Here is a 19,917-nt window from a genome sequence, read left to right on the forward strand (position 1 = left end):
GAAAGAAAAAGACAATGAGAAGAGAAACAGGCATGTCAGCACCCGAAGAAAAGAACAACAGCGGAGGAGAAAAAGACAGTAATTAACAAAGAACATTTCGACCACGAAACCGGTACAAGAAAAAACAGAACTAGGGAATAAAAGCACAAACAACAGTCAGAGGTTAATAACCGTACTGTAACGATAAAGTAACATTATATATTTGTATCCATAGGTGCCCTGGTGATGGTTGGCAGAAACAACTTTAATTTGGTTGGCTCTTCTAATGAGGGAGAAACACCTTCATAGGTAATTTTGCAGAGAAAGGGATGTAGTATGCCGTAGCGGATATTCTGAGATCTCATTAGGGGACATAGTGCTAAAAATTCCCTACGTCTAGCGCTGGTTGCCTTAGAAAGGTTCTGAGAAATAAAGATGCTCTGATTGGACCAAACAAGACGACGTTTCTCTCTGGCACTCTTCAGTACGCACATTAGGTCGGTGAATTCTAAGAAGAGCATCATTATACCACATGGTTTGGTGGAATGCAGCTGAAGGCGACCAAGGTGATTTGCTCTTTGGATGTTTAGAGGACTAGGAGACTGAAGACTTAAGAGTTCCGGCAAACATTTCTTAAAGAAGGAGAGAAGATCAGGGCCTTCAATATTTTCTGGTAAACCATAAATACACAGATTATTCCTTCTGTTACAATTTTCAAGATCCTCAGTATGAAGTTTAAGTTTTTGGATTTCTTGTTCCTACAGAGGAATTTTAGTCGACATGTCCCCTAGATGGCCCACACGTTGTTCCATTTCAGTGATTTTGTCTTCCATGCTGATCCATCGGTCCTCAATAAACTGCAATTTTTCATTGATGGTAATCATGAATGGTTTGTGAATAGGAGAGAGTTTGTCCATGGAAGTATAAAGAGAGATACAACTACACAGCAGCTGAAAATACACTTACTATACCTCAGGAACAGGCATAAGAGGAAGTAGATGCAAACTTGATCCAACAGCAATTTATGATCAAGAGGCACTGTAGGGCTATGTAGGAATAAATGTAGGTTAATGATGTGAGCCTGATGATGAGGAGGTTTTTGAATATGATAGAATTTATCCATCGCGGTATAAGGAAGGGTTCATGAGAAACCACTTCACAGCAAGTGAGAGCACGCTCACTATACCTTAGGAACAGGCACAAGAGAATGTAGATGCAGACTTGATCCAACGATAATTTATGCTCAAAAGGCACTGTAGGGTTATATAGGAAGAAAAAGAGGCAATAACAACCAACACCAAATTACATGCTCTGTGGGCAGCAAAAGAAACATAGTCTCCATTAGTAGATGGTTAATCCATCAAACCAATTCTCTGTGTCATGCTGGTAATGAGAAATCCAAAGGACCAAGTAGAATTAGAGGTTTGGAGAAGGACCATAGAATTAAAGCACTGCAGCATTGGTTTGAAATAAAATCAAGGTAGGAGTCAGAGAAGCATGTAAAATAATGAAAAAGGTGAGAAATGAAGTAAGGCTCACCCAAATATTGTTGGACACATGAGGCATCTGAGGGAAAAATAAGACAAGTGCTGCATTGCACAAAATTGTGGATGCTCACGAGTGAAAAGAAAATTTTGCCGCAACGAAAATTAATGAAAAACTGGTAAGCAAAGTCTTGACTCAAAAGCTTGTCACCACAAAGCTCTGTAGGAGACCGGCTGCAAGAGCGCTTGGCATGGTCTCAATGCGTTCGATAATAAAGTTTGTAGCTCAATGGATATACGGAGCAAAGTAGACAGCCGCCATCTTGCTTGGATGCGTAAGCCACGCCCCCAGAATTTGCAATTATAATCAGACAAATCGAAAAACAACTCTCTTGTTTAATGCAGACCTCACAGAATGAATGACTTCAAAAGTTTTTTAATTGTATGAGAACCTTTTGCATATATACAAATTCCTGCATCAGCTGTAAGATATGTTGGTTCAATGAAGGGAATGCTCAAAAGCAAATGGTAAGAACCCTATGGTTATTACTTAACGAAGACTGTCAGATAGCTGTATCTAGACCACGAACATAGCAGATAATAATAATAATGGGATAAAATAAATTTTTACTCAAATTATGGAGTTTGACAAATGAGAAATGAAGGTTTTAAGAATTTAGGAATAATAATTTGGAGGTAATTATGACCCCTTGAATTTAACAATTAAATAGGGAGCACCAGGACAGACGTATTCTGTATAGGAACCAGAACTTAACTTACTATTAAGTTGTATGTTTGATTCATAAAATTATGGAATTGCCTTATGTTGTTAATTTACCTATAACCAAAATCATCTACACATTTTTAACATTGGTATGTCCATGTGCATTAATATGTAGCGTAAACCAAGTATAACAGTAACATGTTATGATAATAACAAAAAATTGAAAACACATTGGGCTCATAATAAAGATGACTTTATGGAATTGCAGTTCACTGATTAAGTTCCATGCAGCTGACCAGATATGTATTTGTCAATATACACATGATGGGTAAATCCTGGGATTAAGAATAAAATAATTTAGCTCTGTTAATTGTTTTGTGTCATTACTGCAAAACTCTTCATTCCAATTCCTTCAAATGCAGAAAACACTCAGTGGAAAGTAATAAGCTCTAAGTGGACAATCCACAAAAGTAGGGTAGATGATTCTGGAGAGAATTAGATGACAGCACTCACAAATGGAAAATATTTTCTAGACAGTGTATTCTTATTAAAATGCCTATGCTCTGTTGCACAGAGTATGTGTCCCAACACTGGAGTGAAGATGCATTCTTTGGCTACCAGTTCCTCAATGGCATTGATCCAATGATTATCAAGAAGTGCAACCAAATCCCAGACAACTTTCCAGTGACGGACAGCATGGTGAAATGCATCATGGGACCAAAGACCAACCTTACAGAGGAGCTGAAGGTATGTACATTTTATATTGGTTTCCAAAGGCCTGCAAACTAATGCGTATAAAACGGATTAAGCTGGAGGCTCCATCAGATATTTATTTTGTTTCTAGGTCTGCCTTGACTGTGTATATATCTGCATACCTATTGTTACTAGCCCTTTAAACTGCACGAAAAGTAGGGTTGCTCTCTGCCTAGAAGACTCTATTGCTCTCCTTGTGTTTTTGGCTGTTTATTGTATCATTTAGAGTGTTTGTATTGTGATACATGACCTACGACTTCGCATCTCAGAAGTCCATCTAATGAAATCAAATTATGTGTCTCAGATATGCATTGTGTACAGCAAGCAATTACATTTTTTGTTTTCTCACTGCAGCGAACGCAAAGTTTAGCACATGCTGTTAACAGTGCAAGCTTCTTTCATGCACAGTGCAATACAGCAGAGATGACAGCAGTAAAGTTGCATACAATACACACACTGCAGCAGTGGATACACAAATAATGAAACATCATTTAGCTTGGGACATTGACAATTCTTGTTACTCTCTGGACACACAGCATGTCCAAAGACATACCTATTAACCTTGCCAATGCTTGTTTTAGATTATAGTAAGATAAATGTTAGTTACTTGCCCACTCTTTCTCGGGGGGTTGTAGCCTATGTCTACATTATATCTCAGACAGAACTCTGGGTGTGTATTGGTAAATTTGCTTTTATTGCATCCTTTTCACTTGAGACCTGATTAGCATTTTGTTGTGCTTAATGTTAACTAGCATTTGTTTAGGGTGTAAAGATAATTTGTGTGGTCTTGTAGTGATTGTGCCTGGAGAGGTTGCATGCAAGAGCCATTCGGAGTGGTTTGGGAAGTATGGGGGAGTGTTGTTCTCTTGTGGAAAGAGTTGTGTTGTACATGAGGGCTGGACAAGTGCTCAGCTTTAGTTGCATTGGCTAAGAATGCTAGTGTGGCCTATGTGTTAAATCTATATGCAGCACATCTGTCTGAGAAATTGTTTTGGAGATTATAGAGGTGTGTGGTTAGGATGCTCTTTGTGAGGAGTTTGAGCTCATAGGTGAGAGCAATAGTTGTGTTCCAACCATACCTTGTTGGGTTTGTTGATGATGATAGCATTGCAAACAATTAGTTAAAATAGAGCTTGCTGTCCATAAATATTGTGGCCTTGAGCAGTAATCTGAGCTTATAATGGCCAGCTTACTCTGTTTAATCTTTCTGTAGTTGGATATGAGTAGCTCAGAATTTGGGGACAGCTTTAAAATGCCCTATTGGATAGTGCCAGGCACAATATTAAATCAAAAATTATAAAGGGAGCAGTGCAAAATCTATATGCCAGACAGATGAAACAGGTGTGCCACAAAGAGCTCACTCTCTAGATATAGGCTCCCAAATTCAGTTGTCATGCAGTGGGTGTTATTGACAGCACATCCTTCTGTTGCCTTATTTAACTAGAGTTCAAAGATGGCCACCACATTCTAGTTGATGTTTGTTTTGATTTGCAGTGTGACTCTCACAATGTGGAAGGTTCCTTGGTTTGAGAATGATCTACCAAATATTCACCATTTGGCTTCATCTCTGAAATATAAAACATTATTTAAATTTGCTTTCAATATGAATGACATGAAAGCAATATTGTATGATGTAAATGTTTAGAATTACTAAATGTAAGGATTCATAAATGTACCTCATGCATATGTTCATTGAACTTGGTTGGCTAGTGTTGACATCTCTCCTAGTCCGACCACAAGTAATGCATGCTAGGTTTTGGTTCCGGACGCTAGACTCTGTTTCAGAACAATTAGATGCTACTAGGTTGCGTGATTACTGGTCTATGAGGGGGCAGCTACAGCATACATCACTTGACTTGTCTCAGAAGTACCCAATAATGCTCTTTCGTGACAGAAACCGAGTTTCTGATGATGGTTCCCCCTTTTATCCTAACAAAGCACTGAAGGTGACATGCTCTTCTGCATGCTCTTGTGTATATTGCCTGTGATTGATCAGGTAGCCCTAGACTTAAAAGGCATTTTAGTTCTGTGACATGCTTCTACTCAGCCTTCAAAAAGACAGGATCTTCAACGATTGCCTTTGTCAAATGTCTGTGCTGAAGACTTTGTTGTACTTTGGAAGTGGATGTTCACATGGCTTTTCAAAACATGTCCATAGAAAAGTGCTCAAGGCATCCGAAAGTTGGTTTTCTCATTTGTATTGACTTTGAATTATAAGAAGGACATTGAGCAGGGAGACGGGTGTGGGAAAGTGGTCTTGTCCAGTCCAAGGGCATAGGTGGTTGGCTTTGAATTGGTGGTAATGCTGAGAAGTCAAGGTTGAAGATGTGGGATTTATAGTGCATTGGTTGTGTGAGACACTGTACCATGTTGTGCATCGATGAGAGTGTTTTTTTTTAGCCTGCATTTTCTTGGAGGTTGAGATTACCCAATAGGGGGGTGTGGGCATGTCGGATGACCTAGGTGGTGAAGCGATCAGAGTTCATCAAAGTAGTTCTTGTTCTACCCAGTATTTTTACCTACTGTAAAAATTATTTTCGTATACAAGTCCTGCCTTCAGTTGAACCAGGTTTAACCGTGTGCTTCTAATCTGCTTCCTTGGCTGGGATTTCTGGAAAGCAGCAGTGATACATCTGTGAATAGGCTACATACTTCACTCTCACTCAGGTCAATTGACATCCTGAGCTTGAGCTCCTTGAGCTTTACCCTGCCTCCAGTTTGAAAGATATCTGTCATGACATTTTCCTGCTCAAAGACCTACTGTGATAAAGGATAGGCTGCTTGCTGCTGCCTTCTGTCTGAACAGCCTCTTGAAAGGGGGAGTATGGCATTCTGCCTCCTGCCTTCTTTTTTGGCCACTTGAAGTCAAAAGGTAATTACACCATTGGTTTCATCATTTGCAAAGGCAGATCTCAGAGGGCTGGGACCAACTGGAAGGGGTGTTTTTACCTTTATCGTTTAGTCCTAACTGTGTTGGAAGAGATGAACCTTTGGGAGGAGCCACATGGCAGGTAGAGAAACTCATTGCCAAGGCTCTCCCCTGCTATCTTGGTAAGCTGTGGAACAAGGCCTTGCCAGATATTATTTATAGTTATTGACAGGAACAGGAATTGTGGTCTTTTACTAGGCTTTAAGTCATTCAGTAAATCACTAGTGGGTAGACATTATACAACAATGCTCCCACAACTCTAACAATGGATTACTGCTGGACTAGAAAAGAGTACACAACAGGGTTCTCCACCATGAAAAATTGCCCTGTGGTACAATGATACACTGGAGTATTACTGGACATTGTATTTTGTATATATGGGTTGTATTTAGGTGATAGCCCCCTCTAATCTTATATTGGTTGAGTACACAAAAGATATCTAACCAAATGTCAGCTGTCTCATTTCAACATTTACTTTACGTTCTGTAGAGTTCATTAATATAAAACCATTAAACTCCTCACTTCCCTTGTTCAAGTCAAAGTCAAAATAACCTTTATTCGGATATTACATTATCCATAAAAGTGTGCACATGATTACATACATGGTCAAAAAAGGTAAAAGTACTACGTTTTCTTGATAAAAACAATGACAAGAAAAAAGTCCAAGATAGCATTTATGTCCATGTCCACTAATTCCTATCTATTTCTCTGGCTCTATGTATAATAGGATATACAAATACAAGGATCACCGTTGAACCAGCAGCAATATATACATGGGACATATATCTAGCAGCATTATGTTGAACACGTATTTTCTAAGGTGCATAGAGTATACATCCTAGTTATTAAACTGTCTAGATAAAGAACATAGTGTAATAGCAGCCAAGGATCAGAGGGTAAATTATTATCTATGTCTCCATATTTACTACAATACTGACACGAGAAAAGTGGTTCACGTGTTTACAAATAGCAGCATAGATTTTAAAGTGCCGATGTGCAAAAATGCAAGGATTTTAAAGCGCCAGTGTGCAAAGAATGAAAAGAAACCTCCTTCCAATCTTATTAACATGACATGGCAATATATACATAGAACATATCTAGCAGCATTATGTTAAACACCAATTTTCTAAAGTGCATAGGGCATACATCATATTTATTGGACTGTCTAAATAAAGTGCATGTTGTAATAGCAGCCAGAGATCAAGAAGTGAATTGTTATCTATATCTCCATATTACTACAGTACTGGCAAGAGAAAAGGGGTTCATATATTTACAAATAGCAGCATAGGTTATAATATGCAAGTGTGCAAGTGTGCAAAGAAACCTCCTCCCAATCTATTAAGATGACATAGTTCATATAGGAGTTAATTCATAGAGGTGCGAGATCGTATGGCCATTTTAAAAAAGGTACACACACACGAAATGTTAGTCCATCATCTTTAAGCTGTAAGACAGATTTAAATGCCACATTAAAATCGTTTATGCCTTTGGCTCTGAAAAAGGGTATCAGGAGGGGCTTACTGTATTTTTGATAATAGGAGCAAAAGAACAGAAAATGCATTAGTGTTTGCTTTCCAGCGTTCTGACATGGGCAGACCAGATTCTCAATGTTACAATGGTAGCCCAAGGGAAAACACAATAAATACATTTAAGATCCTGCTCTCAGGCGAAACAAAAGGCTGCGCTCCCAGCATGTAATTTCTTTAAGGAGGTAGCCAGCTGGTGTGGATGAAGTAGATACAATATCATCTTCTATTTGGGTATAGCGCTTTACAGAGGATTTGGTTGATTCTACGTTGTATCTAATCTCCCCATAGTGCCTGTAGAGGATATTCCGTATTATCTTCATATTAGTCCCCTCTAGCCCATCTGGGTTATTAAATATGTGCCCAAGATTGACAGTTGCCAGGCTTGCCTGAACTTGGGCAAGCCATGGGATTTTAATGCCCTGATCACATTTTAGGCAGTCAGCCAAAATGTCTCTTGTCAGTGAGGCTTCGGAGTTTTTCCAGACCTTAATCCAGAACAGCACAGGACGTGCCTTAATGTAGTCCTCCAGATAGAACAATTTTAGTTCATTGTGGCTTATAAAGGTGGAAGATGAAATTGGTAACCCCAAAAGCCTTCTGCAAAATCTGTTCTCCTCTGCCTGGGTGTTTTTTAGGTTTGAGTATCCCCAGATTACGGCCCCGTATGTCATAACTGGAACGCATTATGTCTTATAGACCTTTAGTAGGGGCTGGACCACCTCAAATCTCTTAGGCTTGGGGAGAGAAAGTACAGAGTTTATGGCCTTGATGAATTTAGTCTGACCGTATGCCAGATGGGGGGTCCATGAGCCGTTATCAGAAAATTGTAGGCCCAGGTAGGGAAAAGTGCGAGTGCATAACAGTGATCCCTGATCTAAGACAATCCTATTAATGTGCCGTTTTTTAGGGCCACAACACATTAAAAACTATTTTTTAAAATTAGTATTAAGGTCAAGATTATACATAAAATCCACAAATCCCCTCACTAAAATCCTCAGGGCATTCGGTGTACGACCCATTAGAACTGCATCATCTGCATGGAGTAGGGAAGGGAGTTTGGTGCCATTTATTATAGGGACATCGGAAGTTAAAATAGACAGGGCGTTATGAAGTTCGTTAATACATAAAATAAATAAAAGAGGGGCAAGAACACACCCTTTCCTGGCGCCTCTGCCAACCGTTATGTATCCTGACACTGCTCCATCCATGCTTATTCTTACTCTGGCTTTTAGGTCTCTATGCAGGTATGCCAGAAAGTGTACCAGGTTATTATCGAGGCCGTAGTCCAGTAGGCGTTGCCAGAGTTTCGACCTGTTGACAAAGTCGAAAGCGGACGAAAGGTCCATAAAAGCCAGGTACAGTGGACTGTGTCGGGCGATGGTATATTTTCCTATAATTAGGTTCAAATTCAAGCACTGTTCCACTGTACCCAGGTGGCTCCGGAAGCCTAACTGGCATTTGTTTAAAATACTTTCTTCTTCTGCCCATACCCTGATTTTATTAAATAAAACTCTTCCCAATATTTTGAGGGTATTGTCAATTAAAGAGATCGGCCTATAACAGCTAGGATCCGATCTTGATCCTTTCTTAAAAATAGGTACAATTACAGAAGTTGACCATGTCCTAGGAATATCAGTTGTGGTTAAATTATTAAAAAAAAATAATAATAGGGGGCCCCAAAATTCCTGTTCTGCTTTTATGAGGTCTATCGGTAGGCCATCCGGGCCTGGGGCTTTATTACCCATACTCTGGGATATTGCCTCCTCGACCTCGCCTATAGTTATTGAAATTTTGGTAGGACACATAACAGGCAAGGAATTATCACAATATAATGGGGGAACGTATATTTTGGAGAAGTGGGTAACCCATGCTTCACTAGAGATGTTGCAGTCCAGGGGTGTGGAGGGATTCCCAAGAGTTCTTAGGGATTTGGTAGCAGACCAAAAGACAGTTGTACTTTTGGTATTGGCGGCGCAAGCCAATTTATCCCACTGTTCTTTTAAGACAGTATCGCGCCTGGTTCTTAGGACCCTCTTATAATTTGTCCTTAGGGTGCGAATAAGCATAGGATCTCTGGTATCTGCTGACAGAGCCGCTCTCAACTCCCTATTGGCTCTGGAGCAGATGTTATCAAACGATTTTGGGTCAGGGTTACGGGTGCCCACTGGTCTAGAGATAAGGTTTTGTATGCCTTCACATAATTCTGTAAATGCAATAACTACTGCAGGATTGGGGTCTGATAAGACCAGGCACGTTTTCCATAAAGTGGGGTATGTTTTTACCATCTTTACAAAAATTTCTTTATAGTCTAAACCTCTCCATTTGACTCTCAATGTGTCAGTGGAGAGGAGTATGTCGGTCGCTCCTGTTTCCCTCCTAAAATTGGCACTACGTGCTACCTTTTGCAGAACAATTATGGGGTTGTGGTCTCCATAGGTGGACCGCTTGACCTCTGCCTTGAGCAGATAACTTTGTAACGAGGGTGATAGAAAAACATAGTCAATAACTGACCCTCGTCCTAGTCCTCTATAGGTGGGCGTTGGATTCTCATTGTTATTAATTGGGGAGATATCCATAACATTTAGGAGGCTTGAGTTAATTAAATGATCAATCAGCTCATATCCCCTTTTGCATGGGTTGTGGGTGTTTGGATCACAAGGGAGTCCATTGGGACCTCTTCCAATCCTTGCGTTAAAATCACCCCCCAAGAAAATGCCCGCCAAATTATATTTCCCTAATAGGTTATCCTGATCCATAATAAAATTAAAAAGTTGGACGAAATTAGGATTCGGGATTGTTAAAAAATCATTATTATAAAAATTAATAAAACAAATAGAGGGACCCCGTGTATAGATTAGAGCTTGGAAATTGGCGTGACCTGTAGCAATTAATTTTGTTCTACCTCCTAAAGCGATTCTGATCCATATTGATAGTCCCCCTATCGGTCTACTGTGACTCGGGGTGGCGGGGATGGTGTTGAAACATTCATATCCCTCGAGATATAGCTCTTTGGGAGCCAAAGTCTCTTGGAACAAGAGGACATCATATTCCCTAATCGCATCCACCCACTCTGCTGATTGTAACTTTGAGGCTAAGCCTGCCACGTTCCAGCTCAGGACCTTCAATATGGATTCGGGTGTCTCAGCTTTACAAGGGTTGGCTGACAGGGACAGACATGTCCGCGTTCCCACACAACAGCGAGCTATTAAAAATGGGTGACTCAGATGGTCAGTCAAGTGTATCCAGATCAGAAAGGGCCAGGTATTGATTTGTAAGCTGGGGGAGACTAGGGACTGGGTAATGTGTCAGTGGGCATTTGTAAAAGAACCCCAGGGGCAAAGCGCAGATGTTAGTTTGGCTGGGGTCACTGATTTCCTTAACTCCAAGTATGGATCCAGCAATCCTTGGGTGTGAAAAATTAATAACAATGCAGTCCCCTTTGATTGTTTTTGGTGCCTGGCCTACCCAGCCCACCCTACGGACCATTAGGATTTCACTCATGTCAGGCCTTTAGAACCTTTAATGTTTAGCCAACCAATCCATACATTTGTTTCTGAGCTGGACCCATGACTCGGGTTTATTTCTCTGTAGGGGAGGAACCCCTGCAAGAACTAGGACGTATGGGCAAGATGGAGGTGGCAGGTTCAGAATACCTTTATTGGGTTTGTCAGGCACTTTGTCCGTGGACACAGCTGTGTTGGCATTATCCATCGTCCTGCTATGAGCAGGGTTTATGTTAGCATCGTGTGATGAACCGGGGCATATAGGTGTATTACAATCAGTGGTGACTGACACAGATTTTGTGATTTGGATTGGTGGGGGTACTGCTGCGAACAATAATGTCCCTGAAGGCTTGGATACTACAATTTTAGATACTAAGGGTGGAGGAATAGGCAGTTGTTTCCCTGTCATATGGATTTTCCGGTAGGTTAACAGGGTTGGTAAATTCGTTAACTTCCTTATTAGGCGGAGTGGGTTTCAGAGTTAAGCTTTCCAAGCGATCTAATCATTTCCACAACCTATCAAAACTTAAATCTATCAGCCCTTTGATACGATTACAGACTGTGTCGACAATAATGTCGATAGCTGTGTCCCCCAATGTAAAGTCAGAAAAGCCAGTTTGTGTGGATTGTGTTTCCTTAGAATTACATTGTGAATTCTCCCCAGCGACAATGATTGGAACAGTGGTATCGCTGCATCCATTGCCAGTTGGAGCTTGATCCGTGGGAGGTTGATGGTAAGATCGGTGGTAGTGGAGTTGCCCTCAAGCCACCTATTTAGAGTTGCCCTTGTTAATATCACAATTTGGTCAATGAGGCGTCCAGTCCTATAACTTTAAAGTGGTCCAACTTTAGATGGTCAATAAAATATCAAGTCATCAGTTTGTGTAGTAGTGATGTATCCTTCCAGTATTTATTGGGAACTTCAGCTACTTCCCTTATTGTGTAGCTCCTAATAGTACATAGGATGTGCATGTTTAGACAATATAAACTCAGGTATTGGTGTCCAGACTAATTCTAGACACCCCCAAATGATATGATAGTCTTTGAACCAGTTAGCTCACAGTGTCACTATATGCCTCTTACCAAGGAGAGGAACGTTTCTGGTAACTATCGAACAAGAAAAGCCTGACTGCTCAGGGATCATGGAAACAGTACAATACATTTCACTCAGTCACTTGTGTTAATTTCACCTCAGAGAGATACACAGAATAAACAAACGCTGGGGACGTTTTGAATAACCATTTATTGCACCAGCGTCATTCTAGTATAAAATAAATGCGCTGCGACAACCATTAGACAAAAACAGACATATATGATTACAAGCAACAATGCAGTAAATAAAAGGTAGAATTCTACCATGGTGCTAAAACAGTGAATATATGCAGGCATAAAGATACATGACAGTAATCATGTGTACTCCTAAGATGCAAACCCTAGCTAACTGTACCTAAGTGCACCTAGCATGCTTGTAGGTGTAAAGCCAAGAATCCCCCTAGGAAAGAGCCAAACCCATTACATGAGGGGAAAGAACAAAGGGCCCCATCTTGGTCTTGATTTGGAGGCCCCGTAAGGGATGTCAGACCACTGTGTGCCGGAGTGTCTGCGTGCAGGGACTTCAGTGTCTCATGTCATCATGGAAGCGTCTCCTCTTGCTTGCCCAGCATAGATGTGGTGCTTATATACCTGAAAGATACCCTCTTAGATGTGTCATGGTGCTTTGGGCCTATCGATCAAGGATGATGATGGCTGTAACTTTTGTACAGATTTATTATACAGCAGATGGTAATCCTGCTGTGATACTAAGAATCCTCATGCATAATTAATGAGGCCAGTTTTCAAAGAAAATAACACAACATTTATTCTGCACCTAACTAGGCTCAAGATTGGGGCTCATAACACCCACTCATCATCAACAAATGCTAATGCATGAAAGACATTGCTAAAAATATGAGTATATAAAAAAATCTAAAAACATGGTATGTTATAAATGATGCGAAATAAAAAAAGTTTTAGAAGTCTGCTAAATAGTCAATATAATGTTAGGCCAACCGAGCACGCCAAAGCCATAGTGCTCAGTGAGAGCAAGAGAGAAAAAAAAATGATGTTGAATTCCAATTTGGGTTGTTTTGGAAAAAAGGCCAAATTGTTCCCATAACACGGGGAGCCAAATCTTTATGTGTCCTTTGTGGGAGTCACAACATCACTTCTGCTTGCCTTCGCAGATGTCAGTTCCTGGAACACCTTTTGGATCAGGTCCTGGAGCAAAGGTGATTTTCTCTGGTTCCCGCAGCCACCGCTGAGGAAGCACTCGATACCTGTGAGCCTGCTGCTGAGCCAGTATCATCCAAACAGGAGCTGGAGCATCCCGTTGTTACAAACCCCAGTGCACCCCAATATAGACCTAGAAAGTTACACAACTTTTTCCCTACATCTGTCCTACCATTGTTCTCCGTAACGGGTCTGTATCTGACATTTTATTTAGTTAGATGCTACATGAGTGTCCTGTGGTTTTCTCCGAAAACTAGCCTCAAGTAATATTCATGAGGAATCTCAGTATCACCGCGGCATTACCATTTTCTGCATAATAACTCTCTATAAAGGTCACCTCTATCGTCATCCTTCCCGACATGCCCACAATACGCTTTTAGGTAGAACCCCTGAGGGTACCTTTTTTATATACCTTTCAGGTATATAAGCAGAACACCCTCTCTGGGCAAGCTAGAGGAGAAAAAGACTTCCAAGCTGACATGCTGATGCAAGACGCTGAGGTACCTGCATGCAGACTCTCCATCACGGAGTGGTCTGACATCCCTTGTGAGGTGTCCTTCTTGAGACCAAGACAGGTCCTTAACTCTCCCACATCAGGTATGGGGTTGGTTTTATCCAAAGGGATTCTTGGCTTCACACCTGCCTACATGCTAGGTACACGTAGGTACATCTAGTTTGGGTTGCATCGAAGGAGTATGCATTATTATTTTCATGTATCTATATGCCTGCATATATTTATTGTATTAGGACGATTGTAGAACTCTACTTTTTATTTGCTCTGTTGGTGCTAATAACCATATACATTTTCTTCTTTCTCATGGCTGTTGCAGTTCAGGTATTTCACACTAGAATGATGCTGGTCCAACAAGCACTTATTGAAAACGTCCCCACCATTTTTCTGTGTATCTCTCTGAGACAAAACGAGCATGAGTGGCAGAGCGAAAATTACAATACTGTTTCTGCGATCCCTGAGGGGTCAGGGTTGTCATGTTTGATAGTTGCCAAAAGCTATTTTCTCCTTGGTAAGAGGGAATTGTAGTGACACTGTGAGCTGGCAGGACTAACAGACTAACATATACCGTGGGGGTGTCTGGAATTAGTTTGGACACTGAGGGCTCGATGTAGTTCATTTTGAAATTCCAAATTCTTAATACCGAATTGTACCGATTCGGTAAAAAGAAATCGGAATTTCAGATGTAGGTAAGAATTCGGTATTTTTTACGGAATCCTTAATATTCATTATTACCGAATGGGTAATTGAGATTCGGTAATATCGAATACCTACCCATTCATTCCTATGGGCTTGGAGGGCCATAGGAATGAATGTGAAGACATTCGGTATTACCGATTCGGTATTAACGAATCGTTAATACCGGCAGGTATTTCAAGGGTGCCAGAGTGTCCAAAGGACACCCTGTTGCACCCCTGAAATGTGCATGTGTGCGCATATGGTACACATGCATTCCCTAAGGGCATGGATGTGTGCCACGTGGCACTTCAAAAAAAGCAAGAAAGTGCTTTTTTAAAGGAATTCGGTAATTTACCACCAACTTGAAGTTGGTGGTAATTACCGATTCCTTAAGGCCCAAAAGCACTCTTTTATGTGCTTTCTACATTCCTTATTACCGATTCCTTCACTACATCAGGAATGGCTAAATACCGGTCGGTAACGGTGCAATTTACCGAATTTTACCATTACCAACTGGTATTTGGGCCACCTACATCGGGCCCTAAATCTTTAGTTTATGTTGTCTAAACTCCCAGATCCTATATAGATTTGTAGGAACTACATGACACTGTGGTGGCTCTAAAAATGCTGATATCAATATTGGAATACACTGAGGACACTGTAATACGTGGGCCTTTAATGGGTCCAGTGTACATTAATGTCCGGAGGCACAACCAATGGACGTGTTAGACAGATGTCCAACAAGCATTCATATCTGCAGAAGAGGCAGCAGAGTATAGGCAAGAGGTAGTCAACTAAGACTGATCTGAACTATAGGAACCAATGCTCGCTTAGTTCCTGAAGCCGAGGCGTGCCCAGATGGAGTACAATGGGTTCACGCCTACATCGTACCAAGAGTGCTTTTTCCACCTCTTTGGAGGTTGGGATATCTATTACATAGCAGGAAAATTAAAACCCGGATACCCACTACGAGTAGTAAGAACATCAGAAGCCCTCTAAAAATGATACCCAATAAGGAGTGTATAAAATATGGAATAACTCCGAAGATTGTCCGAAAGGTGCTCCATAGTTTAGAACATTTGATCCTTAATAAGTGTACTATCCCACTCATATCAGACATGTTAAAGATATGATGTACCATTTCCCTGAAATGGAGTGGGAAGTTAGTTCAGATTAGTGCCTGTATCTCAGCTGAAGACCGTGCAACCTGGAGATCAAAAGTCTCTCTGGTTGAGGTTAAGGCCACATCCTTCTGTAAAAGCATGACTTTCAGTCTGCTCGGAGAATCAAACAGTATAAGAGGAACATTCAACGAAGACCATAGCGGTCCCTCCCTGACTGTGTGGGTTGGTGGAAACAATACTAGCATACAAGCAACAAGTAACCCTGGAAATTACTGTGACTAGATATGCAATGCCTGGCAGCATCCCACAACAACCTTGATCATTCAACATGAAATAATGCTCATTCAAGAGTAGTTTGAACACTGGATGAATCAGGTCAGCCGGGGATCCTTTCAAGTGCCACGAGAGGTTTGCAACCAAAGCATTACATGCTCCACGAAGCATAATATCCTGACAAAGCAGAGACCTACAGTCTGAACCGCCGAGAAAGAATTCAGTGTCCCCATTCCTGCATCTAAATCTGTCCGGCAATTCCCAGGATTCATGTAGGTGTTCCTTACCTAACACCTCATACTTGCCTACCTTGTGGTACCGTAGGCAGTACTGAAATTGGAATGTTGTGACTGGCAGTGCAATATGGCCACGGATTAATCATGCTGTGGAGGGTAACTGAGCCCGATTTATGGTCCGATTTTTCAATTTGCTGAATTGTATATTTTGCATCTGTTCATGCCATTGTTGTCTGTCTTTCTGTTAGATTTTATGCAGAAAACAGAGACATACTGTTGATATACTGCCAGGGCACGTGACCGAACACAGTGATGTAGAGTCCAGCTCAATAATAAAATAGAGCGCAATTGCGATTGCCCATGTTGGAGAATAAACAAATCCTGTTCTATTATATCTATTGCAGTAGACACAATGATGCCCAACAAATAAATCCTGGAAATTAGTGTGGCCTTACTATTGACGACCACAGCCAAAGCCTTTTGAGGTTAACCCTGTCAATCTAACAGAAACTCTCAGCAGCATCCTGCTAGGAGATCTTCCATACCTCATTGTAAATTGCATAAAGGAAGTGCTTTCGACATGGCTTTTGGGGACCTAACAATTGTTTCACCTGGGACAGTGTTGAGGTTTTTAGCCATTCTAGATATAACTTCCCAAACACTGTAAGATGTCACCACCCCTGATGGTTCTGTTTGTATGTAACATAGTACAACAATACCGGGAGAGGAAGGGTCATAAGGAAATTTTAACCCCTTCGCTGCGGCGGCTATTCCGCCGCAGCGCTAAGGGGGCGGGGCGGCGGCACGGCGTTCCAGTGCTCGTGACGGAACCGCTCCGTCATGGCACGCGGGTGAGCTGTGCTTGTGACGGAATGGTTCTGTCACGTCCCCGCCCGCTCAATAGAACGCGCCGCGCAGGCGCGAAATCAGCGCTGCGCAGGCGCGGCGGCAGGGCCGTGACGGAGCCGTTCCGTCACCAGCACAGCCCACCCGAGGCTCGTGACGGAACGGTTCCGTCACGAGCATGGGAGGGGTTAAAGACCAGCCCTGGTTCACATCCCCAAATAATACATGTAATCAACAAACCAAACTGGGGGTCTAAAAGCCAATATTATGGCGGGCTACCCTTAACTTCACAATGGTAAGTTAGTACCCAAGTTACGAAAAAAGCCCAAGAAGAAAGAACTCATAGAAGAGAAGGAATGCTAAAGTGATAAGTGGTAAGATCCAAACTCATGTATCTGGATTGCCATCAACTTAACCTAGTGATCAGTATTATCATTTGGTCATCCAGCTAAAGAAATGGTGTGTCTCTTGATCATAGAGACGTACTAACATTCGAACGATAGTAGGCTAGATCATGCCCACAATCACTTTTGAGACGACAAATGAGCAACTGAATAGTTGATCGCCAAAGAAATAGAGTGCAGTGCAAAACACAAGAAATATGTGGTGAATTAAAATAGAGTGATGTGGCCAAAAATAATACACATTTTATTGAGATATAGACACATCCCCTAGTTAAAAACAAAACAGTGCAAGCGGGAAGTTTAAACAAATGACTTACAAAAAAGGGCCAAGGGTGTTGGCTCTCATACTGTAGTAAAGAGTTTCTCGCCATACGCTTCCGATAAAGCTCGCTCTGCAAACCTTAGATATAAGAGGCCGTTTTGCCTCTCAAAAGGCCATAGTACTGGGGTAGGTTTGATTGAAAAAGCGGCACTCCACAGTAGTGTTTAGTGGTTTAAGTGATTATAATAACAACAGTCAGGGGGTCCACACTTTTATGTTGCTACACTTCGGATGACCACCGTATCCCCTACAGTTTGTTTAGAGAAGGGTTGTCTGTGTTTCATATCTTGTGATACGAGGCCATCTTTTTGTCCCGAAAAGATCTTATTACTGGGGTAGTGCTGATTAAATAATGCGGCACTCTACAGTGTTTATTAATGGTTTAAGGGATAATATTAATATTAGTTAGGGGGTCCACTATTTCTGTTACTATACTCTGGATGAGGATCGTTTCCCCTATAGTTTGAGTAGAGAATGTGAGGCATATTGGCAATGAATTGTCCATGAAATAAAGTTTTTCGGTAACAGAACTACAAATGACAGCGATATGACGTTAGTTTGTAGTCCATTGGTGCCGAGCATATGTTTGTCTAACTCGCCAGTTTTTGGGGGTGCCGTATTCGAGAGTTGAGTTATTGGTTGACCTTCTCCAGTAACTCCTCGGAGGGCACTTAAGGCCTTGGGTCAAGTATTATATAATTTATTAAAGATCTCATTTTGGAATTACAAACGTTCAATACATGACGTCACTTTGTAGTCCATTACTTCCGCGTTTCCGCGGCAGAGCTTACCGAACACTTTAGATGTCTTCACTGTCTTCACTGTAAATGTGAGCTGATTTATGTTCTTTCATTCCATGGTCACCCTGGCTATAAAACATCAAAGGCTTTGCAGGTACATACAGTAAGATGTAAACTCAAATACAACAAGGCTGTTTTCAGAACGGGTGTGGTGGACAAATAGTCCCCGCAGCGCTTCTTAAACGAGTCTCTGGCGGCGTTCATTGCCTTCCCCAAGACTCAGGACAGTCTTGAGGCAACGACGGACAGATAGGCTGGAGGTGCGCTCAGTAGTGCACCCCTGAAAAAACACCAGTTGATATCATCCAGCAAAAAGGCTCCCTGGTTCAATGATGACCTTAAAAAATCCAAAAAGACATGCCGCACCCTGGAGAAGAATTGGAGAAAAGAACCAACCCCAGACAACATGGCCTCCCTCAAGACAGCCACCCGCAAACACCACCAATTGATTCGATCCGCCAAGAAATCAGCATTCAAGGACCGTCTCGACAACAATTCTCATAACAGCAAAGAACTCTTCAATATCGTCAAAGAATTCACCAGCCCTTCCGCAGCATCCAACGATATCACTAACTCCCAAGACCTCTGCGATGCGCTATCCTCCTTCTTCTACAACAAAATTGCCGACATCCACAACAGCTTCAAGAATACTCCCAGTGACCAACCTGCCCCACCCCCTTCAGATCCCATCCCTCCAACTAACAACCTCAGCTCCTGGAACCCAATCACCATTGAAGACACCATTCGCCTCATGAACTCAATACACTCTGGCTCGCCTTCTGACCCCTGTCCCCACTACATCTTCAACAAAGCTGACTCCATCATCGCTCCCCAACTCCGCGATGTCATCAACTGCTCTTTCAACTCTGCCACCTTTCCAGAAATCTGGAAACACGCCGAACTCAGCGCCCTTCTGAAAAAACCCACAGCAGACCCCTCAGAACTGAAAAACTACCGACCCATATCCCTCCTCCCTTTCCCGGCCAAAGTAATCGAGAAAGCCGTCAACAGCCAACTCGCCGCCTTCCTTGAATCCAACAACTCCCTGGATCCCTCACAGAACGGCTTTCGAGCCAAACACAGCACCGAAACAGCCCTCATTGCGACGACCGATGACATCCGAGCACTCCTAGACAACGGAGAAACAGTGGCCCTCATTCTACTCGACCTCTCCGCCGCCTTCGACACTGTCTGTCACAGCACCCTCATACAACGCCTCAACAACATCGGCATACAAGGAAAAGCCTTGGACTGGATCATCTCTTTCCTAGCTGGGAGAACCCAGAGAGTCCGACTCCCCCCATTCTACTCAGAGCCCACCGAAGTCATCTGCGGCGTTCCTCAAGGTTCCTCACTCAGTCCCACCCTCTTCAACGTCTACATGAGTCCTCTCGCCTCCATCGCACGTCAACACAACCTCAACATCATCTCCTACGCCGACGACACCCAGCTAATCCTTTCACTCACCAAAGACCCCAACACCGCCAAAACCAATCTTTACGAAGGCATGAAAGAAGTAGCCGAATGGATGAAACAGAGCCGCCTAAAACTCAA

The 19,917-nt window shown here is 42.0% G+C and overlaps 1 protein-coding gene across 1 annotated transcript in view; it reads left to right on the forward strand.

Annotated features, from left to right (window-relative positions):
- LOC144798590 (polyunsaturated fatty acid lipoxygenase ALOX15B-like) overlaps positions 1 to 19,917 on the forward strand; it is a 302,675-nt gene that overhangs the window by 174,647 nt on the left and 108,111 nt on the right. The window contains exon 6 of the mRNA XM_078669544.1: positions 2,762 to 2,934. Within this exon, the coding sequence (XP_078525670.1) occupies positions 2,762 to 2,934 (173 nt within the window). The remainder of the gene's footprint in view (positions 1 to 2,761; positions 2,935 to 19,917) is intronic.

Source organism: Lissotriton helveticus, chromosome 12 (genome assembly GCF_964261635.1).
Source record: "Lissotriton helveticus chromosome 12, aLisHel1.1, whole genome shotgun sequence".
NCBI classification, from domain to species: Eukaryota; Metazoa; Chordata; class Amphibia; order Caudata; family Salamandridae; genus Lissotriton; species Lissotriton helveticus.